Source organism: Phocoena sinus, chromosome 9, assembly GCF_008692025.1.
Source record: "Phocoena sinus isolate mPhoSin1 chromosome 9, mPhoSin1.pri, whole genome shotgun sequence".
Classification (NCBI taxonomy): Eukaryota; Metazoa; Chordata; class Mammalia; order Artiodactyla; family Phocoenidae; genus Phocoena; species Phocoena sinus.
In genome coordinates, this window is record NC_045771.1 from 89,523,861 (window position 1) to 89,549,808 (window position 25,948).

Sequence of the window (25,948 nt, forward strand, 5' to 3'; positions counted from 1 at the left end):
TTTTAAAAATGAGATTGAAAGAAAAAAGGATAGAACCAGTGTCTCCAAAGCATTTTTTCTTTTATTTCTTGCCAAATATTAAAAAAAAAAAACTATTGTGATATTCTATTTCTTGCTTTGTAAATCCATTCCATTTTGCATTGCTCATGCCTTTAAGAGGAAAGTTCCTTTGTAATATAACAATCAGTGCACTCTTTCCTTTAACTTCTTTATTAAGCTGGTTGCATAAAAGATATACATTCTCATATTGACAATGCTTGTCATGAACAAAAGCAACAAAAATAAGGCAATAGTAAGATGTGCTTCACATATAAACAATTATGTGGTAGTAGGAAATCTGGCCCTGTACAGCAAAAATATTAGGTAGCAAAATGTGAATAAGCCCTATATTCAGAAGATACCCAAATGTGTGAGCAAAGACAGCACACCCATAATAGAGCCCACTTAGGTTCCCTGTTTATTATGTATAATTCCTTAATTATCCATTTGTGAAATAAGAATAACATTAAGAAACATGAGATCCAAATTGCATTCATTTTCACAATACCAATACTGAACTCAAAATAGCAACTTCATTGAATATAAATGTTAAATGTTTCAAAAGTAAAAGGCAACCTTCACTTTTTGTAACCCTATGAATAGAGTCCGCAAAAGAAGGTAGATTATTTTACTGTACTTACAAGGAGATGAGGCCTCAGCCTGCACTGAAGGAGTATGACCAACAAAGGACAGCAAACAAATATCACTAGGAGTAATGCCCATACATATCAAAACATCTCGGTGAACCACGTTCTACTTATATAGCCAATCTATTAAATAAACAGCATAATGGAAGCTTACACCTCATGCAAGAGAATTACTAAATTAACTATAAATCTAATAGAAATTTCTAAACCCCACTCCCAAAACAACTTTAGTACACCTGTCAAGTACTGTAGGTCATTTAGAAAAACAGAAATAAAACATACATGCAGCCTTTGTATTAAAAAATTTTCATAACATATAAACAATGTTCAGATATAAACTGTGAAGTAAATGTTTTTTCTAAATATGATTTACGTAATCAAGACCTTCTTAAACAAAGACAGGTCTTAGGAATATGATCCGTACAAACTTACAGTAGTGTATATTCCAATAGAGATTTTCTTCCTATTATGATATAACAATATAACTCTTTTCTCAGTGAAGATGTATGTTAAGGCTTAAGGTGTAAACACTTTGGAAGGCAAACAACTTAGTGAAGAAATTATTGTTCATTTAAAAATGTGTATCATCTCATAATAGGCCCCAGAATTTTCAAATTCACATGTGAGAATACATTTACATCTTAAATTTCTAGGAAAGGCACAAGCTTTATGTAAAAAAGCAGCAAAATTTTAAACCCACCAATTTATTGAAAAAGCCATTACTTTTATTAGAAACAAAAAATGCTTCTCAAGATGTTGGCAACAGGTCATAGTATAGACATCTATTTCAAACAGTGTACTGTACTTTTCCCTTCAATTATATTCCAGTTGGAGGAGGAATACCTCCTTGGCTATGGGAAGTAGAAGTATTTGAGGGACTGTGTAAGCTGGTCTCCTTGTACACAAACCATGCATTTCCTCCCCAAAGTATCATATTCAGAAAGCCAAAGATCTAAGAAAGAGAAAAATAAACATGAAAATCTAGTATATAATTAAAATTTCATAACTATCTTTGTTTTCCTGTAAATATTAAATATCTACAGGCTGTATACCATTATTACATTTAAAGTTTGAACTACACATAAAGTGGAATTAAAAAAGGAAGATTTTGCATTTCAATGCCAGATTTGGATACATAATGACTTATTCCCAATGAAATTTCTAAATTTGTAACATATAAAATCATGACTAAAAGATACCTTATTTTTGCATGCTCATTATTACAAGATGGGATTAAATTTGAGAAAAGTAACTAAAACCTTCCTTTTATTACTTTATATTTAGACTTCAGTGCTTCCAGGTGAAGAGGAACACAGGAATCCATGGTTCCTTCTTTGGGAGGGCTTTTACTTTTCTCCCATCTGAATGGTTATAAACATCCTTTGTGCATCTTTTCCTATTTCCCTACTTTATCCCCCTACTACCATCTCCTTTACTTCCACAGCTGCAGCCAGAAGAGAAAAGGAGTCACAGAAGAATTTTACGTCACATCCTGCATTAGTCAACCTAAAAGAAATTAGCCTTCCTAGGTATAAATCTGACAAGATGAAAGTCTCAGAAATGAACAAACTGAAGATACCCTATTTTCAGTTTTTTATAAATACAAGAATAATAGTGACTTATGAGGTAAGAGTGAGGTAAAAAGCTTGAGCACTATCATATTACTGAAGGCCAACTGCTTTCTCTCTTTTTGTATATTTGGATATAAAAACAACATTTCTGAAACTGTCCATCTCAGATCACTGTCAATATATATGCAAAAAAAAGACTTTTAGATTACAAAGTTATAAAACAGAAGTTTGATCAAATTGCTTTATAAGGCAGGACTGATTTTATCCGCTGGAAAAATATTTTCCTGAAAAGACATGAGACCTCCCTAAAAATAATACCCTTGTTATATTAATGAGGTATCTGTATTTGGATAAAATAACAGACAAAATAAGATTTAAATTTAAATAGACCAAAATTTTAGGATTTTTTCAGGAACTCTAAAAGTATTTTTTTCATACACCCAAAGCAAATCAGATTAGAGAAGGGGCTTGCTTTAAAGTCAGATCTGGTTCAAACCTTGGCTTTGCCAACTTACTAGTTGCATCACCTTGGCTGAATTAACATATGAGCTACGTTTTTTCCCAGTTGTAAAATGAAGACAGTAATACCACTTTCCACATTCCTCTCAGAATTGTTGGATAACTTAAATAAGATATGAGTGTAATGACCTTAGCACACAGTCTTAGTAAATGTTAGTGACTATTATTAGTGCCTTTTGGGTCAAAGTCTTGCCTAATCAATGTTAATGAAAAGAAAGACTCAACCATGATCTTGTTCAAACCTGTTTACAAGTAATAACTTTCTTTACAAACTTTTGTGTTATAAAGGTAAAGACTATATGATAACTAGGATTCTGATAAGGCTGGTAAAAATAAAATACATTCATCCAGAGATTTATTAAAAACTACTGTTTTCTTAAATCACTAATAAGGTTTTTTCTAATAAGTGAAATAACATATTTTATAAACACTGCATACTTACCACCGATACATTTAGGGATCCCATACTAGTCACAGAGCCAAAATGACATATCACTCCTTGTTGATTACAAGGCAGAAGTTCCTGGACAATATTGTGACCGGTAGCTGTTTTAATATCTGTAAGAGCTTTAGCCCAGGCTGAAGTGCTCACCAACCACAAAAAAGTGGCAACAAGAGTAACAACAAAGTCCTAAAGCAAAAATAAGTATGAATTAATAATGAACAGTTAATTTAAAGATACTAAATTTCAAATCCATGATGAAGGAATTGAGATCACAATGAACCCTATGGTACTGAGAAATGACCTTCATGACATACTTCATCAAAAAGGCCACAGTCAACACAGCAAACATTGCTGTTTACTATTGCCAGCCCAGTGCCTGAGATACAACAGTAAACAAGAATTAGTTATCTCCTGAGGAGTCAGATTTTCACATGGAGAAATCAAAGTTTTACACAGCCCTCACCACAACTTATCTAAGCCTCTCCCTCTCAGGATCATATATTGGATCCTGTTATCACTAATAACTGTATACCTCCATCATCTCTGTTTTAATCACCCCCTCTCCAATATCACCTCTCTCTTTCTAGCTTACTCCCTCTGGCACCCCAACCTCAAAAATCCTTTGACCTCACTGAGACCTACAATCTCATCTTATTTCCCTCTTTAATTTATATTCTGAGGTCTTTCATTATAATCTCTTACATATACTCTCAATTCCCTTACCCTTCACCTGCTTCCTCATACTGCTCTGGCAAACCTCTAACTTTAGTTAAATCTACCTCTAATAATGAAATCGTGAAAAGCACACATCCTGGATAACTAGTCTCTTTTTAAATTCATGATCACAAAATTTTAAGAATACACATTATATTAAGAAAGGGACAACAAAAAAAATCTCTCTCAAGACACCCTGTCACTACGTTTTCTAAGAAAGTCTTTGCCACTTATTACATTCCAAGAATAAGACTGAAGTTTTTAATATTTTGGATAATCTTTTACTGAACTAATACGATAAAGAAAAAAATTTATTTTGCTTAATCTATTCTGCTGGGGAACTAGAATTCTGTCAACTAGTACTGGCTACAAAGATCTAAGTAACACTTTTTTAAAGTCCGCATTTGGATAGTGTAAAGTATAAGTTCCACCTCATTTGGTCTTCCTTTAAATTAACAACCAAAGTGGGAACAATATAAAATTTGTATCTTTTAATGTTATGTATTTTAAGCATTCAGATATGCTCAAGACTATGAGTTCTTACATATCTGCAGCAAAAATCTTTCCAAGCTCAGAAATGGGTTTTGGAGCTTATCACAGAATTGTTTTGTTTTTTAAATAAATCTGGTTAGTTTTAAATTACTTTTGCCAACGAACTTTTAGTCATTTATGTCGGATAAATACCAGTGGTCATGTATGAGATATAGAAACTGTGATATATATAGCTTGTCCACCGCGTCAAGATGGCACTGAATAAACGTCTTGTAATTAGAGAACCAAAACAATGACTAATTTTACAAGCATGGTGGTACAATGTATTTGCATTTTGCATTTGAGCTCCCCACTGCTACTGGCCCTCTTAAAAAATGTATATCAAAGAGAAAATAGAAACATTATAGCTTAAATATTTTGCACTGGGGGAGTACTCCCTTTCTTGCTGCTGTACTCTGCTGTACTTTGTGCTGCAGGTAAACATTTTCTAAGCACTTGCTAGAAATACAATGCCTTTTGAAGAACTAATAATTAGTATGAGGTTATCACATGTTAAACAAGTTCTCTCTGGGCTAAAGTTCATAGTTTTGACCAACAGATGTCAAATCCTCTTAAGTTTTAGGTTTCTTCCTTCCAAATTCCTAATTAAAAATACACTGTTTTTTTCTGATTATGCTCTTTATGTCCACGTCGTTGATGGCTTAAGGCATGACATTCTTGTATTTCAAAAGCAGGTACTTTTCTGAAAATGATGCACGAAGTAATCTTAGGGTGAGGGGAAGTGGGAGAAATGTGGGCCTCTGAAGACAGTCTGTGCGACTCAGGACTCTAGTTAGTTGTGGAGTTATGCAATGCACAACCTGCCTGTGACAGCCCTAGTACTACCAATAAGTTAGGATATGACTCATAACAGGTCTTTATGATTTGGGACACCCTATCTTTGTTTAGTTTCAGTTTATGCTATTTCCGACCCTCCACATGGCCTAGAACCCTTACGCTCCTCCTACTTACCATAAAAAAGTGCTACATTTACTTAAAAACTAAAGTTGATTTTTAAATGTCACAGTTGAAATTCTCCTAGAAATACCTTAGAGAATTGAGAACATTGATAAAAGAGCATACCCTCATTAACAAATAGCACTTTAAAAAAAAAAATCCATGTCGTATTTGGCTATAGTTAAAAATTTAGTTATCACAAAAAAAATTTTTTTATATTTATACAGTTAAATTAAAAGTAGAATCCAAAATTTAATTTAGAGGCTGGACTTTTACAAACAAGAAGTATCCACCATACATTATACCAACAAAAAAACCACTTACAGAACTAATTCTGGATTATTCCTCTGTATGACCACTAATTGATTACTCTGAGGTGGAAAGTTACTTTTGATGCTCTGAATGATACAACTAGATCAGTTTTATAGTTTTATTAGACAGAAAAACCCTCTACAAAAATAGACCTGAATGCTGCTTTAAAAAGTGTCATATTTTTAGGGCTTCCCTGATGGCACAGGGGTTAAGAATCCACCTGCCAATGCAGGGGACACGCGTTCGGGCCCTGGTTCGGGAAGATCCCACAAGCCGCGGAGCAACGAAGCCCGTGCGCCACAACTACTGAGCCTGTGTTCTAGAGCCCGCGTACCACAACTGCTGAGCCTGTATGCCACGACTACTGAAGCCCGCGTGCCTAGAGCCCACGCTCCGCAACAGGAGAAGCCACTGCAATGAGAAGCCTGTGCACCGCAACGAAGAGTAGCCCCCGCTCACCACAACTAAAGAAAGCCCACGTGCAGCAACGAAGACCCAAGGCAGTCAAAATAAATAAATAAATAAATTTATTTTTTTTTAAAGTGTCATATTTTTAAAGCTTACTAAACAAAATACAAGAAATAAAAAGCTCATTGCTAGATTTAACTTAAATTTGTTGGGATAATGACAAACTGGCAAGAAATGTCTTCATTTGGAATTTAAACTATAAAGAATTTTAACAAAATATAATAACTATATGATCACCATAGTTTTTTTAAAATAAGGCTTGTAAAGTTCACAGAAGTTATAAATTACTGATACATAATTTCTGTTGATTAGGCACTGCAAAGTAAAAAAGTTGATGTCGGGGCTTCCCTGGTGGCGCAGTGGTTGAGAATCCGTCTGCCAATGTAGGGGACACGGGTTCGAGCCCTGGTCCAGGAATATCCCACATGCCACAGAGCAACTAAGCCCGTGCGCCACAACAACTGAAGACTGCGCACCTAGAGCCCGTGCTCCACAACAAGAGAAGCCACCGCAATAAGAAGCCTGCGCACCGCAACGAAGAGTAGCCCCTGCTCGCAACTAGAGAAAGCCCGCACACAGCAACAAAGACCCAATGCAGCCAAAAATAAAATAAATTAAAAAAAAAAAAGGTGATGTCTATCTTTTTGAAAGGCACCTAACAACCAAGAAATATTTTATGAAAATGTCAGGTTTGAGAATTTCTTCTCAGATATATGAAGTGGAATAAATATGATGGGTAAAATATTGTTTTATTCCTTACTTACCATCTGCATTCTTATGATCCAGGCAGCAAAAATTAAAAATAAGTAAATAAATAAAACCTGTTATTTAATAATTTGGCCTACCCTTTCAAGTAACTTCACAAATAATAAGCAGATGTCAGTGGTCAGTGTTTTCTCAGGATATAAATGACCAGTATCACGAAAACACCTCTGTTGTCCCTTCAAGTCAGTAACACTAATACTGACTTTGTAGTTATTCTTTGGTAGTGGAGGTCCAGTTTAAAACCACAGCTTATCTCTGGATTGGCCACCAATAATCCAGGGCAATTTTACTAACTAAGTCTCAGAGATTATTTTTATATCTAGCTCAGTAGACCCTGAAGCCAAAAAAGGTATCAGGACTTCAAATCCAAATCCTTTGTTGCCATTTTAAAGATTCAAAATTAGCTCATGAATGCCACTAATGCCAAATTCTATAATTCTTATAGAATTACCTGGGTCAGATTGTAAATTAAAGAATTTAAGAACACAGACCAGGAGTCAGCAAACTTTTCCTGAAAAGGACTAGACAGTAAATATTTTTGATCTCTGTCACAATGACTTAACTCTGACACTATAGCATGAAAGCAGTCATAGACTATCTGTAAATTATTTGGGTATAGCTCTGTTCCAAAAACCCCTTATTTGAAAAAAAAAAAAAACCAAAAACAGTGAGTCACATTTAACTTGTGTGCTATAGTTTGTGGATTTCTGATATAGACTATTAAGTTGAATTAAGGCATAAAGGGCGTCTCTTTGAGAAGAGAGAAAAAAGATAAGAAATAGGAACACAGTTATGGGACTACTAGCATGGTCAGCAATTCTTCGAATCAAAGGCATTAATTTCTACTTAATTTCTCTGCTACTTGCAACCTAATATGCTCTATCACATATTTGAGTTCTTTCCAGGTTAAAACAGAAACAAACAAAAAAACCTCTGTACTCTAGAGAGTACAGAGAAAGTGCTGCAAACAGGCTACAAGAATTGGGTTAAACATGACAAGGAGAGCAAGCTCAACCTCTTGGCAAGCACAGGTCAAAACACAATGAAACTTGGTTTATGCCAAGAACTCTTTTTTCCAGTGTAAGAAAATCCATATTTAAATTCAAATATAATGTATACTTATATCTTATATAAATTATTTTTTTATAAAAAGAAAGTGATTACTTACAATCATGGGAAGTTTTCGACTATCACGATATAGGTTCGTGTAACCAACATAGAGCAGAAGAGCAGCAATGCAGTACAGGAAGACAAAGACTGCAAAAGTAACATAGAATTGTGCAGCAGAAGAGTAATCTCCAATAAGGACATGACTTTTCCAATCTACATCACACACATTTACACCTTGAGGTGTCTGAAATGATGCTTCATTCAACCTATTAAAAAAAAAAGTCTCAAATAAATTTATGAATTACTTGGACTCTTCCAACAGAGACAGAAATACATCTTCTGTATTTCTAATACAGAAGTATTAGAAAGGCAGAATATTGAAATAACATTTCACAAAAATACTCCCCAAATATATTAAAACATTCTTTTAAAAAAATGAAAAATTCAAATATTTAAGTAAATTAAAAATTTCATAAGAAATGTACATAAATCATAAATTATACCTCATAATTGGTTATGATAGACTGAATATAGACTGAATTAAACACTTTCACACCCAGATACTATCTTACTGTAATAAAAACTTAGCAGATTAACAGCGTTGTTACAAAATGGTTTACAATTTGAGACATGATATTCCATTCTAGGAGGGAGAGTCTGTGTTACTAGCACCAGGAGAATCAATTGTAATGATTCACATTTTAACTCTGCATTAATTAGCTGCTAACTCCACAAAGTCTTTAATTTTCCCTATCCATAAATCACAAAAGCACTTATCACCAAAGAGGCTGTAACTGTTCCTTGTAATGGAATTTTATAAGAGAAGGATTGAGAGATGGAGAGGAAATGACTGATTACCAAGCCCTTGCTATTTGACATATCTTTAATGTAAGATTTTATTTAATCATCAAAGCAACCTTAGAAGATTTAAATTTATTGAACAGAAAAATTGAGTCCTGGAGAGGTCAAGTAAGTAGTTAGTAAGTGGAAGAGGATTCACACCCTGACTTAAACACAGGACACACCTAATAAACCTTTTAATGAATACTGAGGTCAAACACAACTTACAAACAAAATAGTCATAAAATAAATATTCAGAAAATAAAGTTTTATGCTAGTGAAAGAAACACAAGGAGCTCTTCACTTTATATAAATACATGTCTTAAAGCTATATAATGCACATTATTATTTAGTAATTGCAAATACATGAGATATTTGGATTTTTCATAAGTTGTGTTTGCTTCCACAACATGGCCTCTCAAACTAAGGTGATAGAGCAGGCTTGTTTTGTTTTGAAATTTCCAGTCCACTGTGGGATGATAGAATAAAAGTGTCAAGGCAACATCATATGAAAGTTTCTTAATGCCTACTGTCATTTTCTGTATTTATTTCATCACAGTCCAGGAAAATAGTCTGCAGACAGATACTGGTCCCACGCACCACACTTTCAATAGCAATGATCACTACTTACAAGTGAGCATGCAATTAAAAAATTTCTACCCCCAAGATCAGTAAGTTGTTGGAAATTTTAATGAGTCAAAAAGAGTTGTTAAACCATAAAAACAAACAAATAACTCACCTGAATGGATAACCAAAAGTAGCTGTAATCGTTTTATTGTCAGGTTTACTAGTTTGACAAGCCACTTGAATTTCTGTTTTGCCCTTAAAACCTCCACAGGTGGCAAAAGCAAAGATAGAAGCAATCTACACAAAGTGAGACCAAAAAAGAAAAGAAGCATTACTGTACCCAAACATAGGTCATTAAAATTTTAAATATAGTGATTATTAAAAATTGGCTCGCTAACATTCTTAGAATTCTTATTTACAAATTAAGATTGTACAAATTATTTAAAAATTTATTTGCAACTCTCAACAAATGTGATTTTATTTTCCCCTGAGTATAACACAGAAACTGGTATAACAGCCCATATAACAATACATTTTAACACACCATTGTAAAGCAATTATACTCCAATAAAGAAGTCAAAAAAAAATACATTTGCTCAAATTACAGTGTACCCACTAAATATTAGTATGAAATTCAGAGGAAGTCTTATTTCTTAGTATCAAAATCAAAAGGGGGTAAATTGGAGGTATTTTATTTGGAACCTAAGGGTAACTATAAAGCCAAGAGACTACACGCAAAGAAGAGATCTTATTTCATGAGCTTATAAGCTTCACTTGTGGGTATTTCGAGGTCTCAAAAAGTAGCTGGAAATTTGTTTTCCTGGTCATAAATATGCTTAAAGAAATGTAATGGTGTTTTCTCAAATTCTATTCAAACAGGAAAAAAACTGAAAGCATCCTAAATATTGACAGGGAATCAAATATACTGTAATTCAATTCCACAAGGGAACATTATGCAGTCATTAAAATGTTGGGAAATATCTAACGATAAAGAAAATGGTTCAATACACATAAAGTTTGTTTAAGCAATGCGTTGAGCATGAGCCTACATCTATGCATACACACACAACAAAAATTAAAAAGTCTATGCATTAAAATTTTAAGTGGTCACCTCTGAACAGAAGACATAAGATAATTCCTTTTTCTATTTGTATCTTACGAATTTTCTACAAAACAAAACAAACAAAAAGCCCAGATACAGTGTAGTGACCAAGAGCTCAATCCTTCAGCAAATGCTGATGGCTCTATTTATAAAATATGTTTGGAATTTGATCACTTTTTACCACCACCATCACAACATCCTGATCAAAACTATCACCTCTTGCCTGAATTATGCCTTTGAAACTGATGCTCCCTACTTCTGTCCCTGCCCCTGCTTCAGTCTACTGTCAACACATCAGCCAGCGTCATCTTTTAAAAATATAAGGCAGAAGGGCTTCCCTGGTGGCGCAGTGGTTGAGAGTCCGCCTGCTGATGCAGGGGACACGGGTTTGTGCCCTGTTCCAGGAAGATCCCACATGCCGCGGAGCGGCTGGGCCCATGAGCCATGGACGCTGAGCCTGCACGTCCAGAGCCTGTGCTCCGCAACGGGAGAGGCCGCAACAGTGAGAGGTCCGCGTACCGCAAAAAAAAAAAAAAAAAAAAAAAAAAAAAAAAAAATATATATATATATATATATATATGGCAGAAAACTTTATTGTCTGCTCAAAACTCTCCAATGGCTTCTGAGTTCTCTCCAAATAAAATCAATGTTCATATAATGGTCTACAAGATCCTCTCCTCCTTTAACATTTCTCATCTCACGTTGCTACTTTTTCCCCTGCCAAATCTCTTTACTATTCATTAAAGACATGGGATAAACTCCTACAGAACCCTTGCACTGAACTATTCCCTCTGCCTGGAACACATGGCTAACTTCCTACTTCACAGCTTCCTGTTCCAATGTGACCTTATCAGAGAGGCCAGGCCTTTCCCTAACCTCACTATGTTAAATAACAGTGCCCCTCCCACTCCACACTATCTATTCTCTTTATTTGTACTGCTCTATTTTTCCTCAATTGTAATTACCAGTGCCTGACAGTACTTCATTATTTGTTTGCCCACTTTTCTCTAGGATGTAAACTCAAAGAGGGCAGGAACTTTGTTTTGCTCAAGGTAACAGACATCCAGCAAATAGATAAAATTCAGTACAGGTCTGGTATCAAAGCCTATACTGTTGAACACTGATATAATGCCTCTCATGGATTAATCCAGGACCTTGAATCAGGCCATAATCAGGATCATAACCATCCACGAAATTTTTTTTCCATGAAGAAGAGATATATGAAAAGGAATCTGGTTATAGATATGAAGAGTTTGGTATAATGTCAGCACATAGTTTGGAATCTTCAGTTAAAAGAGTTAAAAAATAAAGAAAGAAGAATAGATACCCTCTTAGCATAAATGTGCGTGAATACACAGAGTGAAAACAGAAGGCCAGGAAATGAGTCTTGGGTATGTACCCACGTTTAGAATTAGAAAAAAGAAACAGGATACACAAATTGAATCAATGGAATAAAGAGGCCAGAAATAGATCTGTGTGTATAGACAAATTATAGCTAACAGAACTGGCATTGTAGGGCACTAAGGAAAAGAGAATGGTGGTTTTAAAGATGTCACCACAAACTCCTTGATACTCCTCCCCTCAAGAGGTGGAGATTAATTATCCCCCCTTAAATATGGATAGGACACAGTGACTTGCTTCTAGTGAACAGAATATGGTAGAAGGACTGGGATGTCCTTTCTGAGGTAAGGTAATAGAGATTACAGCTTCTGTCTTCATTTCTCACTCCCTTGAATCACCTGCTCTGGGGGAAGCCAGCTGCCATGTTGGGAGGATACTCAGGCAACTCACAGACTCGTGTGGTAAGGAACCGAGGACTACCATCAACCAGGTGAGGGACCTTGAAAGTATACTGTCTGAGGCTTGCCAACAGTCATATTAGTGAACTAGAGGGGGGCGTGAGATGACTGCAACCCCAGCCAACCTCCTGGGAGACCCTGAGCTGCAACAACTCAGCTAAGCCACTGCCAGATTCCTGACCCACAGAAACTGTGAGATGATAAACTGTCTATAGTTTTAAGTGCTAAGCTTGGGGTAATTTGTTATTTGAAATCGATAACTAACACAAGGAAGGACGGTCCAGATGGGCTAAAGTCTTAACTGTAAAACGTGAGTCTAAAAATTATGAAGACAACATAAAAGAAAACTTGTGATCACAAAGAAGGGAAGAATTTCTTGAGAAAAAAAAAAGCTAACCATAGAGACTGTTAAATTCAACTACAGAAAAAGAGGGTTTTTTAAAAATCAAGTCAGCTTCTGAATGTAAAACAAGCTATAAACTAGGAGAAAGTATTTGTGATAATGTCACAAACGATTAGTATCTATGTTTACAGACCTAACAGAGACTCTTGCTCATGCATACTACATGATGTGCACAAGAATGTTCACAGTAACGTTGTTTATAGTATCAAAATATGGGGAGGGGAAGCAACAGGAAAGTAGATAAAATGTATTGATATACAGTACTTACAATGGGAAGTTACATAGCAATGAAAATGTACAGCTACCTACTTCAACAAGGATGAATTGTAGAAACCTAACGCTGAGTGGGAAAGAAAAAAAGTTGCCTAAGACTACACAGGGGGTATTCCCTGGTGGCGCAGTGGTTAAGAATCCGCCTGCCAATGCAGGGGACACGGGTTCGAGCCCTGGTCCGGGAGATCCCACATGCCGTGGAGCAACTAAGCCCGTGCACCACAACTACTGAGCCTGCACTCTAGAGCTCACGAGCCACAACTACTGAGCCCGCGTGCCACAACTACTGAAGCCCGCGCGCCTAGAGCCCGAGCTCTGCAATAAGAGAAGCCACGCAATGAGAAGCCTGCGCACCACAATGAAAGAGTAGCCCCTCCTCGCTGCAACTAGAGAAAGCCTGCGCACAGCAACGAAGATCCAACGCAGCCCAAAATAAATAAATAAATAAATTTCTATTAAAAAAAAAGAATTAAAAAAAAAGATTACACAGGGTATAATGCCATTCTTTTAAAAGCTCTGTTTACTTGTCTACATCACTCCTGCCACTCTTTGTTCAGGCCCGCGCCATTTTTCCCTGGGACTAACCCCACAGACTCCTCCTTTCACTTTTAACCTCATTCCCAACACCATTCATCTTTTCCTATGGGCTTTAGAGCTGCAGTGTCCAGTAAGGTGCCATAAGCCACATGTGGCTACTGAGCACTTTAAAAATGGCTAGTCTGAAATGAGATGGCTGTAAGTGTAAAATATACCATGGTTTATGAAGACTTGGTATGAAAAAAGAATGTAAAATATCTCATCAATAATTGTTTATATTGTTGAAACAATAATATTTTGGATATACTGGGTTAAGTAAAATGTATTATTAAAATTAATTTCACCTGTTTCTTTTCACTCTTTTAGTGTGGCTAGTAAGATGCTTAAAGTTACTGTATGGCTGGCATTTGTAGTTTGCACTGTTTCTATCGGACAGAGCTGTTTAGAGTGATGTCACACTGATATGAAATAAAAATCTGGTCATGTCACCCCCCTGTTTGAAGAGATTTCCTCAATGGCTTTCCAGATCTTTTTAGGCCCAAACTTCTTTTTTTTTTAAGAAGATGTTGGGGGGTAGGAGTTTATTAGTTAATTAATTTTTTTTTTTTTTTTTTGCTGTGTTGGGTCTTCGTTTCTGTGCGAGGGCTTTCTCTAGTTGGCGCAAGTTGGGGCCGCTCTTCATCGCGGTGCGCGGGCCTCTCACTATCGCGGGCTTTCTTGTTGCAGAGCATAGGCTCCAGACGCGCAGGCTCAGTAGTTGTGGCGCACGGGCCTAATTGCTCCGCAGCATGTGGGATCCTCCCAGACCACGGCTCGAACCCATGTCCCCTGCATTAGCAGGCAGATTCTCAACCACCACGCCACCAGGGAAGCCCATAGGCCCAAACTTCTTAATTTGGCATAAGAGGCAGGGCTGAGGTAGCCTCAGCTTTATCCTTCTAGATTTATATGCTATACTCCCTGCCAGGTCCTGTACAACTCTGTCACACTGCACTATATACTGTACTTACTGTTCCTGAAACACACCAACTATTTATGTCTTGGATATGTGTATTTATTCTGCCAGGATTCCCCACCTCTGCCCCCACCCTGGTTCTCCAACAAGCTCATCCTTTAAGGTCCTGACCAGTTCCTTGTGGTGGTACTATTCTGTCTCCTGGGCTGAATAGATAGACTTGAGTTCACTACTTCTATTATAGGCATTTTTCTTGTGTATCTTGCCTTATTAGAAAAACAAAACAAAACAAAAACCCAAAAGCAAAAATGATAAAAACTAGTTTCCCATTTAATACAAAAATTAGTATATAAATGGCACACTGTACCACAGCTTATTGCTTTTAAGACTACTGCCTTTATCTCTCCCTTGGCAGACTGTCATGTCTTTGCATTTGCTTTTATTCAGGATTTTCAGTGCCTACCTAGTAGGCCTGACATACACCAAATGCTCACTAAATAACTGCTTAAAGGAAAAAAAATCAATTGCCAGTAATGTACAAATAAAACCATATTTCAAGTCTTAAATACTCATTATTTCAAGCTTGTCTTTTTGTTATGAGGATAAATAAATGTCATGTTTGCCATTTTGGTCTTTATATTATGGGAAAAAAGGGATAAGGTACACACTTTTTACTAAATGAAGTACAAACAATCTGAGAGTAAACTACCCAAACATCTCACCTTTCCCTATATTGCACTAGTACTCTGATTTCGATCAGAAGTTATATACTGGCAGCCCATGGGTGAAACCTGGCCAGAAGATAGATTGTGGTTTTCCCAGTATTCATGAAAAATGTGAATTTGTTGTCAATATTTTCATATCAGCATGCTGCACATAAACATTTGGATTTCCTGTGTGGGTGCGGATAAAGATATGCCAGTATCAGACCTATATCCCCATAAAGCAACAATCACATGGAAATGCATGACAGATGACACCTAAGACAGGGTATGTGCTTTCCAGACTGCTGTCACTCTCTATTGTCCCTACAACACTCAGGATGTGTGTTAGTTACCAGTAATCAATGAACTTCCACTATTCTTTTTTCTCCCAAACACTTGTTTCACTCATTTACTTTATGAGGGGTTCCTAGCAGCACTTCAGTTTGTACTTCTAGTCTAAAATGAGGTGTTCTAGTATGCTGATTTATATTTCCTTGCCACTTATGAAACTAATTCCCCCTTCTCTCTCTATCCCATAAAGAATGACTGAAACTGCTGATATGAAATTCCACCTGTACAGTAACTAGTAAGAATCCAGGGACAGGATGACAGCAAGCTTCTATTCAGGTCAAAAGGTTCCATATTCATTATGACAGCCTCAAGTTCTACTTATCTCTCTGCCCACTGGACCCACATTAGTGACACAAGACATGCCTCACTAATTTAGATATCTAGACTATCTATATTCTATATCTAATATCTGGTCCTCTAGAATACTACTCTCTAAAATAGACTGGAGTACTCATCTAACTGGTGTACAAGAAGAAAATATGCCTATTTATATCTACTTTTAGACTTAAACAAGGAAATAAAGTTTTATTAAAATTAACATACTGCTGAAACCCATGCTGGGTCTGTATGTCAGAGAGTCAGGTGTCGGGGCAGTATGCTGGGTATCCTGAAGGTAAGGAAGTCCTATAACAGGGAAGGACAGACAGTGATACCTTCACCTATTCTTCCACTTTTAGAATTCATTTAATAATGTGAGTGTCCCTGGCTAAGTGTCTTTATGGAATAAATTATTTACTTTTAACCAAACTAACCTTCACAAAATGGACTGGTGGTTTAAAAATGTCTTCACAGGGGCTTCCCTGGTGGCGCAGTGGTTGAGAGTCCACCTGCAGATGCAGGGGACACGGGTTCGTGCCCCGGTCCGGGAAGATCCCACATGCTGCGGAGTGGCTAGGCCCATGAGCCATGGCTGCTGAGCCTGCGCGTCCGGAGCCTGTGCTCCGCAACAGGAGAGGCCTCAACAGTGAGAGGCCCACGTACCGCAAGAAAAAAAAAAAGTCTTTACTAAAACTACTGAGTGATAATACAAAACCTCATGTCCAAAAGAGAAAGCAGAAGCATTAATACCCTCTATGAGCTGCATTCATGAGCCACATTACCAGGTAAAAACAGATTCTACTTAATCAGATCAGAAGTTGGCAAAAAAAAAGAAAAAAAAGAAGAAAGAAAAAGAAGAGAAAAAGAAATTATTAGACAAATATCTGAAATAAGGATTTTTTAAAATTTGAAATATGAATGAAATTTACCCTGAGTGTATATAAATAATATGCCTTAAGATAATGACATAGTAAAACATGCATCTAAATTATAGATGCATACTAGGGCTTTGTGTATAAAATCTTACAGTGACAGAGTCAGCCAGAGTCCCTAGTTCCTATTCTCAGACCCTGCTCAGCTCACAGAGGGTTCTACTGGGGAACACTGGTACTCATCTAATTTATGGGTATCTTTCACGTTTCTAGTTGCAGGGTCCTCACTGCTATTTAATTTCATGATTAATCTGTTCAGGAAAATGATATAATTGAAATCTTCAGAAATATTAATAGATCGAAAAGTATATTGTATATGAGGGTTTATGTGCCAAATCAAATGCATGCTGTTTTACTAAATCAAATGATCATTCAGTACTTAAATGAACTACCATAGCATGTTTGCCTTTACAATCAGTCAGATTAGAATGCCTAGAGCCAAGGTATTGATTTTTCTAAATCAAAGTCTGAAGCATTTACCAAAGATATTCATTTTAAAAAACATTTTGTTATGATGTTAATATTTCAGTTTACTCCCACTGTGCACTGAGCAGTGAAGTCAGTTTCAAAGTTCTTCAATTTCACTCTTCTATTATTTCCCTCTGCTTGGAAAGTACAATCATAGAAAGCTCTAAATAGCCTTCTAGTACAGTTTCCAAAACCCTTAAGAATTTGGATCATGAAAAGTAAACTTGAGTTCCTGCTGAAATAAATAGCTAGAAGATTTTTGCTAGCTCAATTATTACTGTTGAAAACATCTTTATGTCACCTTTATTCTTAAACAATTGTCAACCTGAGTATGGAACTAGAAATCTCTGAGGAACCTAAATATACTTATTTTAAAATCATTTCAAACAGTTCTATTATTTTTATGTCTTTTGGAGCGAATCAATATTCCGATTGTTGATCTGGATGGCTGTCTTGAAGTGAGTCTGTCACTTCACGGAAAACTGATAGTATTTGTTGCCACTGATATAATTTGAGCTTTTAAGCAAACATTAGTTTTCTTCATGTATTTTAGGATATTTGATGTAAGCTCAACTTGAGAGTATGTTATTCCCCGCTTCCCCATCCTGGTCTAGTGGTTTTATAAGTCATCTCCCTGCCCAGTAGTTTTTTGGTCATTTCTACCAGGCCTTCTTAATCCCCTACTCCATTGGTCCCCAAGCTTTTTGGCACCAGGGACCGGTTTCGTGGCAGGCAATTTTTCCCTGGACGGGGGTGGTGTGTGTGGGGGGGTGGGATGATGGCTCAGGTGGCAATGCAAGCGACAGGGAGTGGAAGATGAAGCTTCGCTCGCCTGCCCACCGCTCACCTCCTGCTGGGGTTGGGGACCCCTGCCCTACTCCACAAATACCTTATTCTATAATGGGACCGCAAACTACCAACATAGGAGAATACTGCAGTTAACACAAATCCAGACCTTAAGCAGGTAGGTTGATTCAGGTCTTTGTTAGGGGGCCATTTCTCTCTCTCTCTACTTCTTTAAGTACTCCACTCCATGCAAGTTATAAAGCCAAACAATAGGTTGAAGCTTTTTCTCAGATTTATTTCCCAGATCCGGGAACAGTCCTTCTCCCACCCATATTTCCATTCCATTGCTGGTCCCCAATGATGTTTATCCTGTATTAGAAAAGCAATTCTCAATGTGTGGTCTGTGGACCCCAGGGAATACCCAAGACTCTTTCAAGGAGTCCATGAGGTCAAAAATATTTTTACAATATTATTACAACATTTTTTGCTTTTTATACTACATTGACATTTGCGCTGATTTGCGCAAAAGCATTGGTGGGTAAAACTGCTGGGCTTTAGTAAGAATCAGCAAGAGCATCAAACTGTTATTTCACTGCCATGCATTTGCAGTTAAAGAAAAAAAGCCAGTTTTACTTAAGAATGCCTTCGATGAAGCAGAAAAATTGTTATTTTTATTAAATCCTGACATTTGAGTCTTCTTAATATTCTGTGTGATGAAGTAGGATGCGCAAATACTTTTATTACTGAAAAGACAACCTACAGACTGGGAGAAAATATTTGCAAACGATGCAACCGACAAGGGCTTAATTTCCAAAATATACAAACAGCTCATACAACAAAACAACAAACAACCCAATCAAAAAATGGGCAAAAGACCTAAATAGACACTTCTCCAAAGAAGACATACAGATGGCTGATAGGCACATGACAAGATGCTCATGCTAATTATCAGGGAACCTCAAATCAAAAGGACAATGACGTATCACCTCACACCAGTCAGAACAACAGTCATCAAAAAGTCTACAAATAATAAATACTGGGGAGGGTGTGGAGAAAAGAGAACCCTCCTACATTGTTGTGGGAATGTAGACTGGTGCAGCCACTATAGAAAACAGTATGGAGGTTCCTTAAAAAACTAGAAATAGGGCTTCCCTGGTGGCGCAGTGTTTGGGAATCCACCTGCCAATGCAGGGGACGCGGGTTTGTGCCCTGGTCCGGGAGGATCCCACATGCTGCGCGGCGGCTGGGCCCGTGGGCCACGGCTGTTGACCCTGCGCATCTGGAGCCTGTGCTCCACAGCAGGAGAGGCCGCGACGGTGAGAGGCCCGCGGGGGTGAGAAAAAAAACAAAACTAAAAATAGAGTTGCCATATGATCTAGCAAATCCACTCGGAACAAAAAACCCCACTTTTACGGCATACCTAAATACAATGGTGGTCTGCAGGGAAAGCATTTAAACAACTGAGTTGTTTGCTGAACTAGTCACTTTTTTCGTTAAATACTATTTTTACTTGAAAAAATAATAAACAAAATATAGGTATTCAGACTTGCGTATTTGTCAGATCTTTTTCTTGAAAAAGATGAGCCTTTCACTTCAAGGAAAACCAGCAGCATTTGTTGCCATTGATGTAATCAAACTTTCAAGTGATTAATTATCGTTATTTAAAAAAATTTTTTTTAAATGTCTCAGCTTAAATTTCTAACATGGTAAGTATCAATCGATACAACCCCATAAACAAAAGCTCTTTGAGGCACTCAATATTTAGGAGTATAAAGGGGTTCTCAGACCAAAGTGTTTTGAGAACCACTGTATTAAAGCACTGTTGTTATCTTAATTTTCCCTTTAATGTTTTATAAGAGATTGCTATTTGTATGTGTGAAGTGAGTGTGTATGTGTATATATGTACATTCTAAAACCACTGACAACATATATATATATATATATATATATATATATATATATATATATATATATAGTCTATGAAAAAAACATCTAGTATATCCCATGAGAGGGCTCAAGGCAAACACTAAGAGGATTCTGGGTAGAAGAAACAGAGAGCAAAGGCATAGTGGTAAGTCAGTAAGTCTATTACAAGTTTTACATGTATATAGAGTCCTGGTAGGCACAAAATGCCATTTGAAATCCTTTTTTCCCTTTCTACAATAGGGGAAAAAAGTGAACACAAATGGCAAGGTTAAGAGAAAGATCAGTTTCTTAAAAGGTAGTCTGTGCCATAGACTGATAGCCTAAAAATTTAAGTATTAAGCAAATGGATGAAAAAAACATCATTCTGAGTATGCCTCATCCCCTATACTCTGTAATATCATTTGTATTTTCTAGGCTGCTCCTCTGTGCTATGTTATAACCACAAAATTAGAATAAAACATGGTCCCTGTTTGTAAAAATCCTATAATCTACTTGGGATGACTAAACTTTTAGAGTATTTTAGATAAACTAGTACATATTTCTGAAAGTTTGTTTTTTAAACAAATTGATATATGAAATGCTCAAACGGTTATGGGTTTTCTTACTCATCGTTTTTCACACTAATTTTCCTGGATAATAATTTACCCCAAAGTAATGTTTTTAAATGTTCTTTTGAATTTGCTCATTAATTATAAAATCAGAAAAAAATTCAAACTTGATAAATGAATCAAGAAAACCCTACTTGTTTTTAACTCCTCCTAAGATCCTGTTATAAACATGCATGTAACAAGAAAAAAATTACTTCAGGTACCTTATGTTTTTGTTTCTTAAGCCTGAAATTTTGGGTAATCTCTTCGTTAATTTATTAAAAGACCAATCAGAAACACAAAGGTAAGTTACTGAAAAGACTAAGAACAGACTGTTTGAGTCCAGGATGTAGTAATCACAATCATGGGATCTGAGTACATTACTTAATTTCTTTAAGCCTCAGTAACATGGAGATGACAACGGTAACATGTAATATAGAGATAACAACCCTCATAGGTTGTCAGAAAATTAAATGAGAAAATACAGGTAAAGCCCTAGAACATATATTGAACTCAGTAAATATCTCCTGTTAACACTGAGAGTAAACTTGGCCAGCACAAAAATATTCATAATTCTAAAATTCAACTTAATTAGTCTATAATTCCTTTATATACTCCCAAACAGTATCTCTTCCACAATTTTGTGTGTGTAGAATTAGGAAAGCATATTACTTAGACTTATTTAGAGCTAAACATTTGACCAGTGTTCACCCTAAGTAGCAAGAAAGTCCAAAACACAGTGTTCAATATTAAAAGGAGATAGTCATTTTAATGAAAAACTTTAATCTAAATACTAGTGATAACTGACTACAAAGTAAGATCCAAATTAAAATTTACTAGAAAAATATTAAATAATTGAAAAAGCTGCTTTGATAACATTAACCCTTGCCTTTTACTTCCATGTTCAACTCCTACACATGGGGCATCTAATCTCACCTAAATTTTATCTTATTACCTTGACAGGCTGCTAAAAGCAGGAAAACACACAAACAAATGAAAAGTCTACAATAACCATTTCTAAAGTTTAAAATATATAAATGAGAACTTAGTGATCTTGAAGCACCGGAAGATATGTTAGTCATATAGGGCTCAAATTGTATCCACTGTCTGGATCTAGTCTTCCTAGAAACATAGCATTTCAGTTCTGAAGAACCTACTAAGAACTGTTCAAATACATTATCATTAGTCACATATTTATAACTCAGTCATTCCAACAGCCCTGTGAAGTACTGCTATTCCCATATAAGTACAACAAAAATTCAACCTTTACTGAGTACTTATTACACAAACAGAACTAAGGCAATGTCACTGCCAGGCACTGTAACTAAGGGCCAGAAGTAGATTCATATATATATATATATATATATATATATATATATATATATATATATAGGCATGGTGGCTACAGTTTAGAAGCAAAATAGAAATGCTTCTGCTTTGGTGACTGTATTTTTATTTTGTCAATAAATATTTACTGGGTACTTGCCTTCAAGTCTATGAGGCCTTCATATTTGTGACCCCTTGAAAGTTACATATTATCAGGTTATATCTTAGTCTAACATCTTCTAGAACATTGCTAAAGGTAAGCTGATTTGGGGAATTATTCTTCTAGTTATATGGATAGTAAGCAGCCTTTATCTAGATTTTAGATTTGTTTGTAAATGTATTTATTGACTATTTTTAGAGGTAATCTCAATCAACACCTTATGAAACTTGAACAGTTCATTCAAAACACATTTAAAAATTCCTACTATGAGCCTTTCTCCTCTAGAACCTTGTCTTATGCCTCTCTGCTTCTGTTTTAAACCTTCTATTCACAAGTCTCTTCTCTACAGCGCACACACACATTCACTCATTCCCATCTTTAAAATAGGTTACCACTCAATCTCTCCCATCTTCACAGTCAAATAGTGATCTACTCTCACTGTCTTCTCTTTCTTACCATACATCCATTCAGTCTACTACCATCTGGTTTCTGATTTTACCGAAACTGCTCTTACTAAAGCCTCTTGATTACCCAAATCAAGGGATGCATTTTAGTAATTATTTTTCTTAACCTATTGCACCTAATATTGCTGAGTACTCTCTTCTTGAAATATGTCTAATAGTGATGCTAAGATGTTATTTCTCTCCAACTTCCTAACAATACCTTTTTCCTTTGCTGCCAAATACCTGCTGAATCTCCAGCCCATACTTGTCTTCTAAACTCTAGATCCATGTATCTAACTGCCTACAGGATACCTCCACTTATATGCTCTAAAGAGACCACAAACTCAATCATTCAAAACCTTACTGACCTTCCACCAAACACCTGCTGCTTCTCCTTAGTGATCTGTCTTAGACAGATGTGCCACTACTCATCCGAGTCAGAAATATGGCAGTCATCTTACAGCCCTCTCTTTTCTTCACCCTACAAATATATTCTAATTTCTAAACTTCTCTTTTCTAGTCCCACTGCAATTAGTTTTAGGCCTTCATTATGTTTCAAACAACAGATTTCCCTTTCTTCAATCATGACCTTTCCTCTCCAATTCATTCCGCACACTGCTGACAAAATAAAAACTTCTAAAAGGCAAATCTAATTATATTATTCACTTGTTTATTTACTCTTGAATGAGTGAATCCACCCTACACGGTAGGAATTCTGGGCGTAGATGGAAGCTGTACGATAAACAACCCCAAATTCTGTACCTGCACATATGCATTTTCTTAAGGAAAGGGCCCAGATTATCAAAGGTTAACCCAAAGGATTAAGAACCACTGGCCCATAGGATAAACTCCAAACTATTCTGCAAGCCCTTTGAAACCTTTCAGAATCATCTCAAACCACACCCTCCCTCCCGGTATACGTTCTAGTCAACCCCAATTACTTTTAAATTCGCAAATAGGGTTATGCTGCTTCAACTTTTCACACCACTGAATGTAAGATTCTCTTTGCCTGGAAAGCCACTCCCCAACCATTCCCCAAGTGAACAAGTACTCATCCTTCAAGTGTTCTTTCATCTGAAATTCTCTCTAGCACCTCCAAGCAATCGATTTCTCCTTCCTTTCACCTACTACACTTTGCCTATACCTTTATTATAGTATTGGCCATATGGCATATTCATATTAGTTTTCATGTCTTATTAGGTCATGAGGAAAAGACCATGTTTTATTCACATGGTCTAGTGCTAGTGCTTAGCTCAGCACCTGTATATAATACACACTCAAATATTTGAATATTCTCTACACCATGAACAACGAATACTCTTTTCATAAAAGATTCTCTTGTGTAATAGTAAGTTGTTCAAACTGAAAGTAGTATTTCCTTAAGCTTAAAAAGGACATTTTTCAAAATATGTCAGACCTATGATCACTAATAAACTTATCACTGTTTTAAAATATTAAGGAAAATATTAAGAAAAAAATTAAGTCTACATTTAAAAAAACTGACGAATAATATAAGCATAAATATAAACAACTGCCTCTTCATTTATTTAAGTGAAATTTTAAGTTAATTATAAATTTAATTATAATCCTCAATGATATTAAACTACTAGGTATAATAAGACTTTTTCTTAAACCTGATATTTGATTAGCTCAGTTAAATGTGTTTTTCATCCTGCAATTTAAAATTTTTATATACTCAAATAAGAATCTTCTTTATATTTAAATCTAGGCTTAGGCTTAACAGAACCCTAAATATATACATTTAGGTGTCTTTAAAGTAAACATTTGTGTGAAATTAGCACTATTTCAGCTTTCAGAAAACACCAAGTAAAACTTTGGGGGAAACGTAGGAACCCTTGGGTGCAGGAAGGAAATCAGATTGAGCACCCATTAGAGAATGTGAGTTTCTGTGTTACTTTTAAAAACATCCTCGCAGGTTATTTAAAACAGAAAATCCTAAGTTCTTACTCTTCACCACTTTATCACTAACATACGGGGTTGAAGAGTTACGGATGTAAATGCTGCTGGCTAAACAAGCAACTTGCCTGCACGCTGGACAGATGCCAGCTGGCTATTAAAATGGGCCTGAAAACCACCACCGGAATATGTCTTAGGCCACGAACTCCGAAGGCACTGTGCAGTGCCTGGTGTATTCACCAACTCCTCCAAAGTGACTGATCATCACCAAGGTCGAAGTAATAAATCTGCTTTGATGCTAATGACTGAGAATGTTCCCAGGGAAGGACTAAGAGCTGACTGCAGGATGTTGCTGGGAAATACCTAAAACAAACTGGATGGCGATTCCTAACTTGTGTTTCAGTAGACCGGACTAACAACGCATTTTGCTTAGACCTTCTCCCCTACTCCGCCCACCCCCGCCCGCTTCCCTGACCCACAGTTTATTTTTATCCATTTTTAACTTGGGGCCAATCTTAAAAGCAAATTAAGACCCGAGAGCTCGTCAGATCACTTGGGGAAGGCACACCAGCTTTCGACGGAACGCGGCCTCCAGTCCGCACGGGGCAGAAATGCACGAGCTCTACCGGAGGCGCAGAGGCAGCGCCGGCTGCGGTGCTACTCCGGCCCGCCGGGTTTCGGTTAGACCGCAAGAGGAAGTTTTTTCTTCCCTTGCGGAAAGCAGTGAAGCCAAAGAGAAATTTAAACCACCACTCCCCGAGGGATACCCAGAGGTGAGCTTCGGTGTGGCAGGGCGGCTCCGCCTGGGACGGAGGCAGCCGAGGGACCCGTGATTCGACGCCGACCGCGGCGTCCCCGCCCCGCGCAGGCCCAGGCCGCGGCCTCCTGTCCCCTCCCCGCGCTTCCAGTCCCGTCCGGTCCCGTCTCGGGGACAACGGCGGCTTCGCTCCCCCGCGCGGAGCGAGCCGTGCCCCGTCTCCCGGAGCCCCCAGCCGCCCCGCCGAGGACGCCGGCCGGGCCGGAACCGGAGCGACAACGGCGGCGCGATTCCCCGCCCGGGGGGCGCAGGCTGTACTCACCCACTCGAGGACCTTGATGAAGCCGAGCGGCTCCTTGAGCGGGTTGAGGTTGAGCTGGAAGGAGGACATCCTCTGAGGGAAGGAGGGAAAGAGAATCAGGACGGCGGGGCGGAGGAGGAGGGGACCGACAGGACAGATCTGTCCTGCCGCGAGAAAGGGCAAGCGGGGAGGGCTCCGGGAGGCGGGCCTGGGAGGCCGCGGGGCGGGGCGGGGCGGCGGCGGTTGAGCCGCACGCCGAGGCGCTGGGGCGGAGACGGAGAGGGGCGGCCGCTGGAGGCAAGGGCGGGCAGAGGCAGGGAAGGGGAGGTGTCTTCCCGGGCCACACCTGGCCCAGCCGGCTGATCTGCAGGCGAACTAAGTAGATGTTGGACGCCATGCTGCGTGCTCCGCGCCCCCT

The 25,948-nt window shown here is 37.5% G+C and overlaps 1 protein-coding gene across 1 annotated transcript; it reads right to left on the reverse strand.

Annotated features, from left to right (window-relative positions):
• Positions 1-43: 43 nt before the first annotated feature.
• Positions 44-25,745, reverse strand: SYPL1 (synaptophysin like 1). The gene is made up of 5 exons (XM_032643604.1): positions 25,552-25,745; positions 9,658-9,782; positions 8,137-8,344; positions 3,219-3,407; positions 44-1,638 (listed from the first exon to the last, which is right to left on the reverse strand). The coding sequence occupies exons 1-5, from the start codon at positions 25,618-25,620 to the stop codon at positions 1,504-1,506; spliced, it is 726 nt and encodes a 241-aa protein (XP_032499495.1). The 5' UTR covers positions 25,621-25,745; the 3' UTR covers positions 44-1,503.
• Between the last annotated feature and the right edge of the window lie 203 nt (positions 25,746-25,948).

Coding starts and splice junctions, on each gene's coding strand:
- SYPL1 (XM_032643604.1), bottom strand. CDS start 25,620: ATGTCCTCCTTCCAGCTCAACCTCAACCCGCTCAAGGAGCCGCTCGGC. Junction 9,783..25,551: donor TCATCAAGGTCCTCGAGTGG/GTGAGTACAGCC, acceptor CACTTTGTGTAG/ATTGCTTCTATCTTTGCTTT. Junction 8,345..9,657: donor ACTTTTGGTTATCCATTCAG/GTGAGTTATTTG, acceptor TTTTTTTAATAG/GTTGAATGAAGCATCATTTC.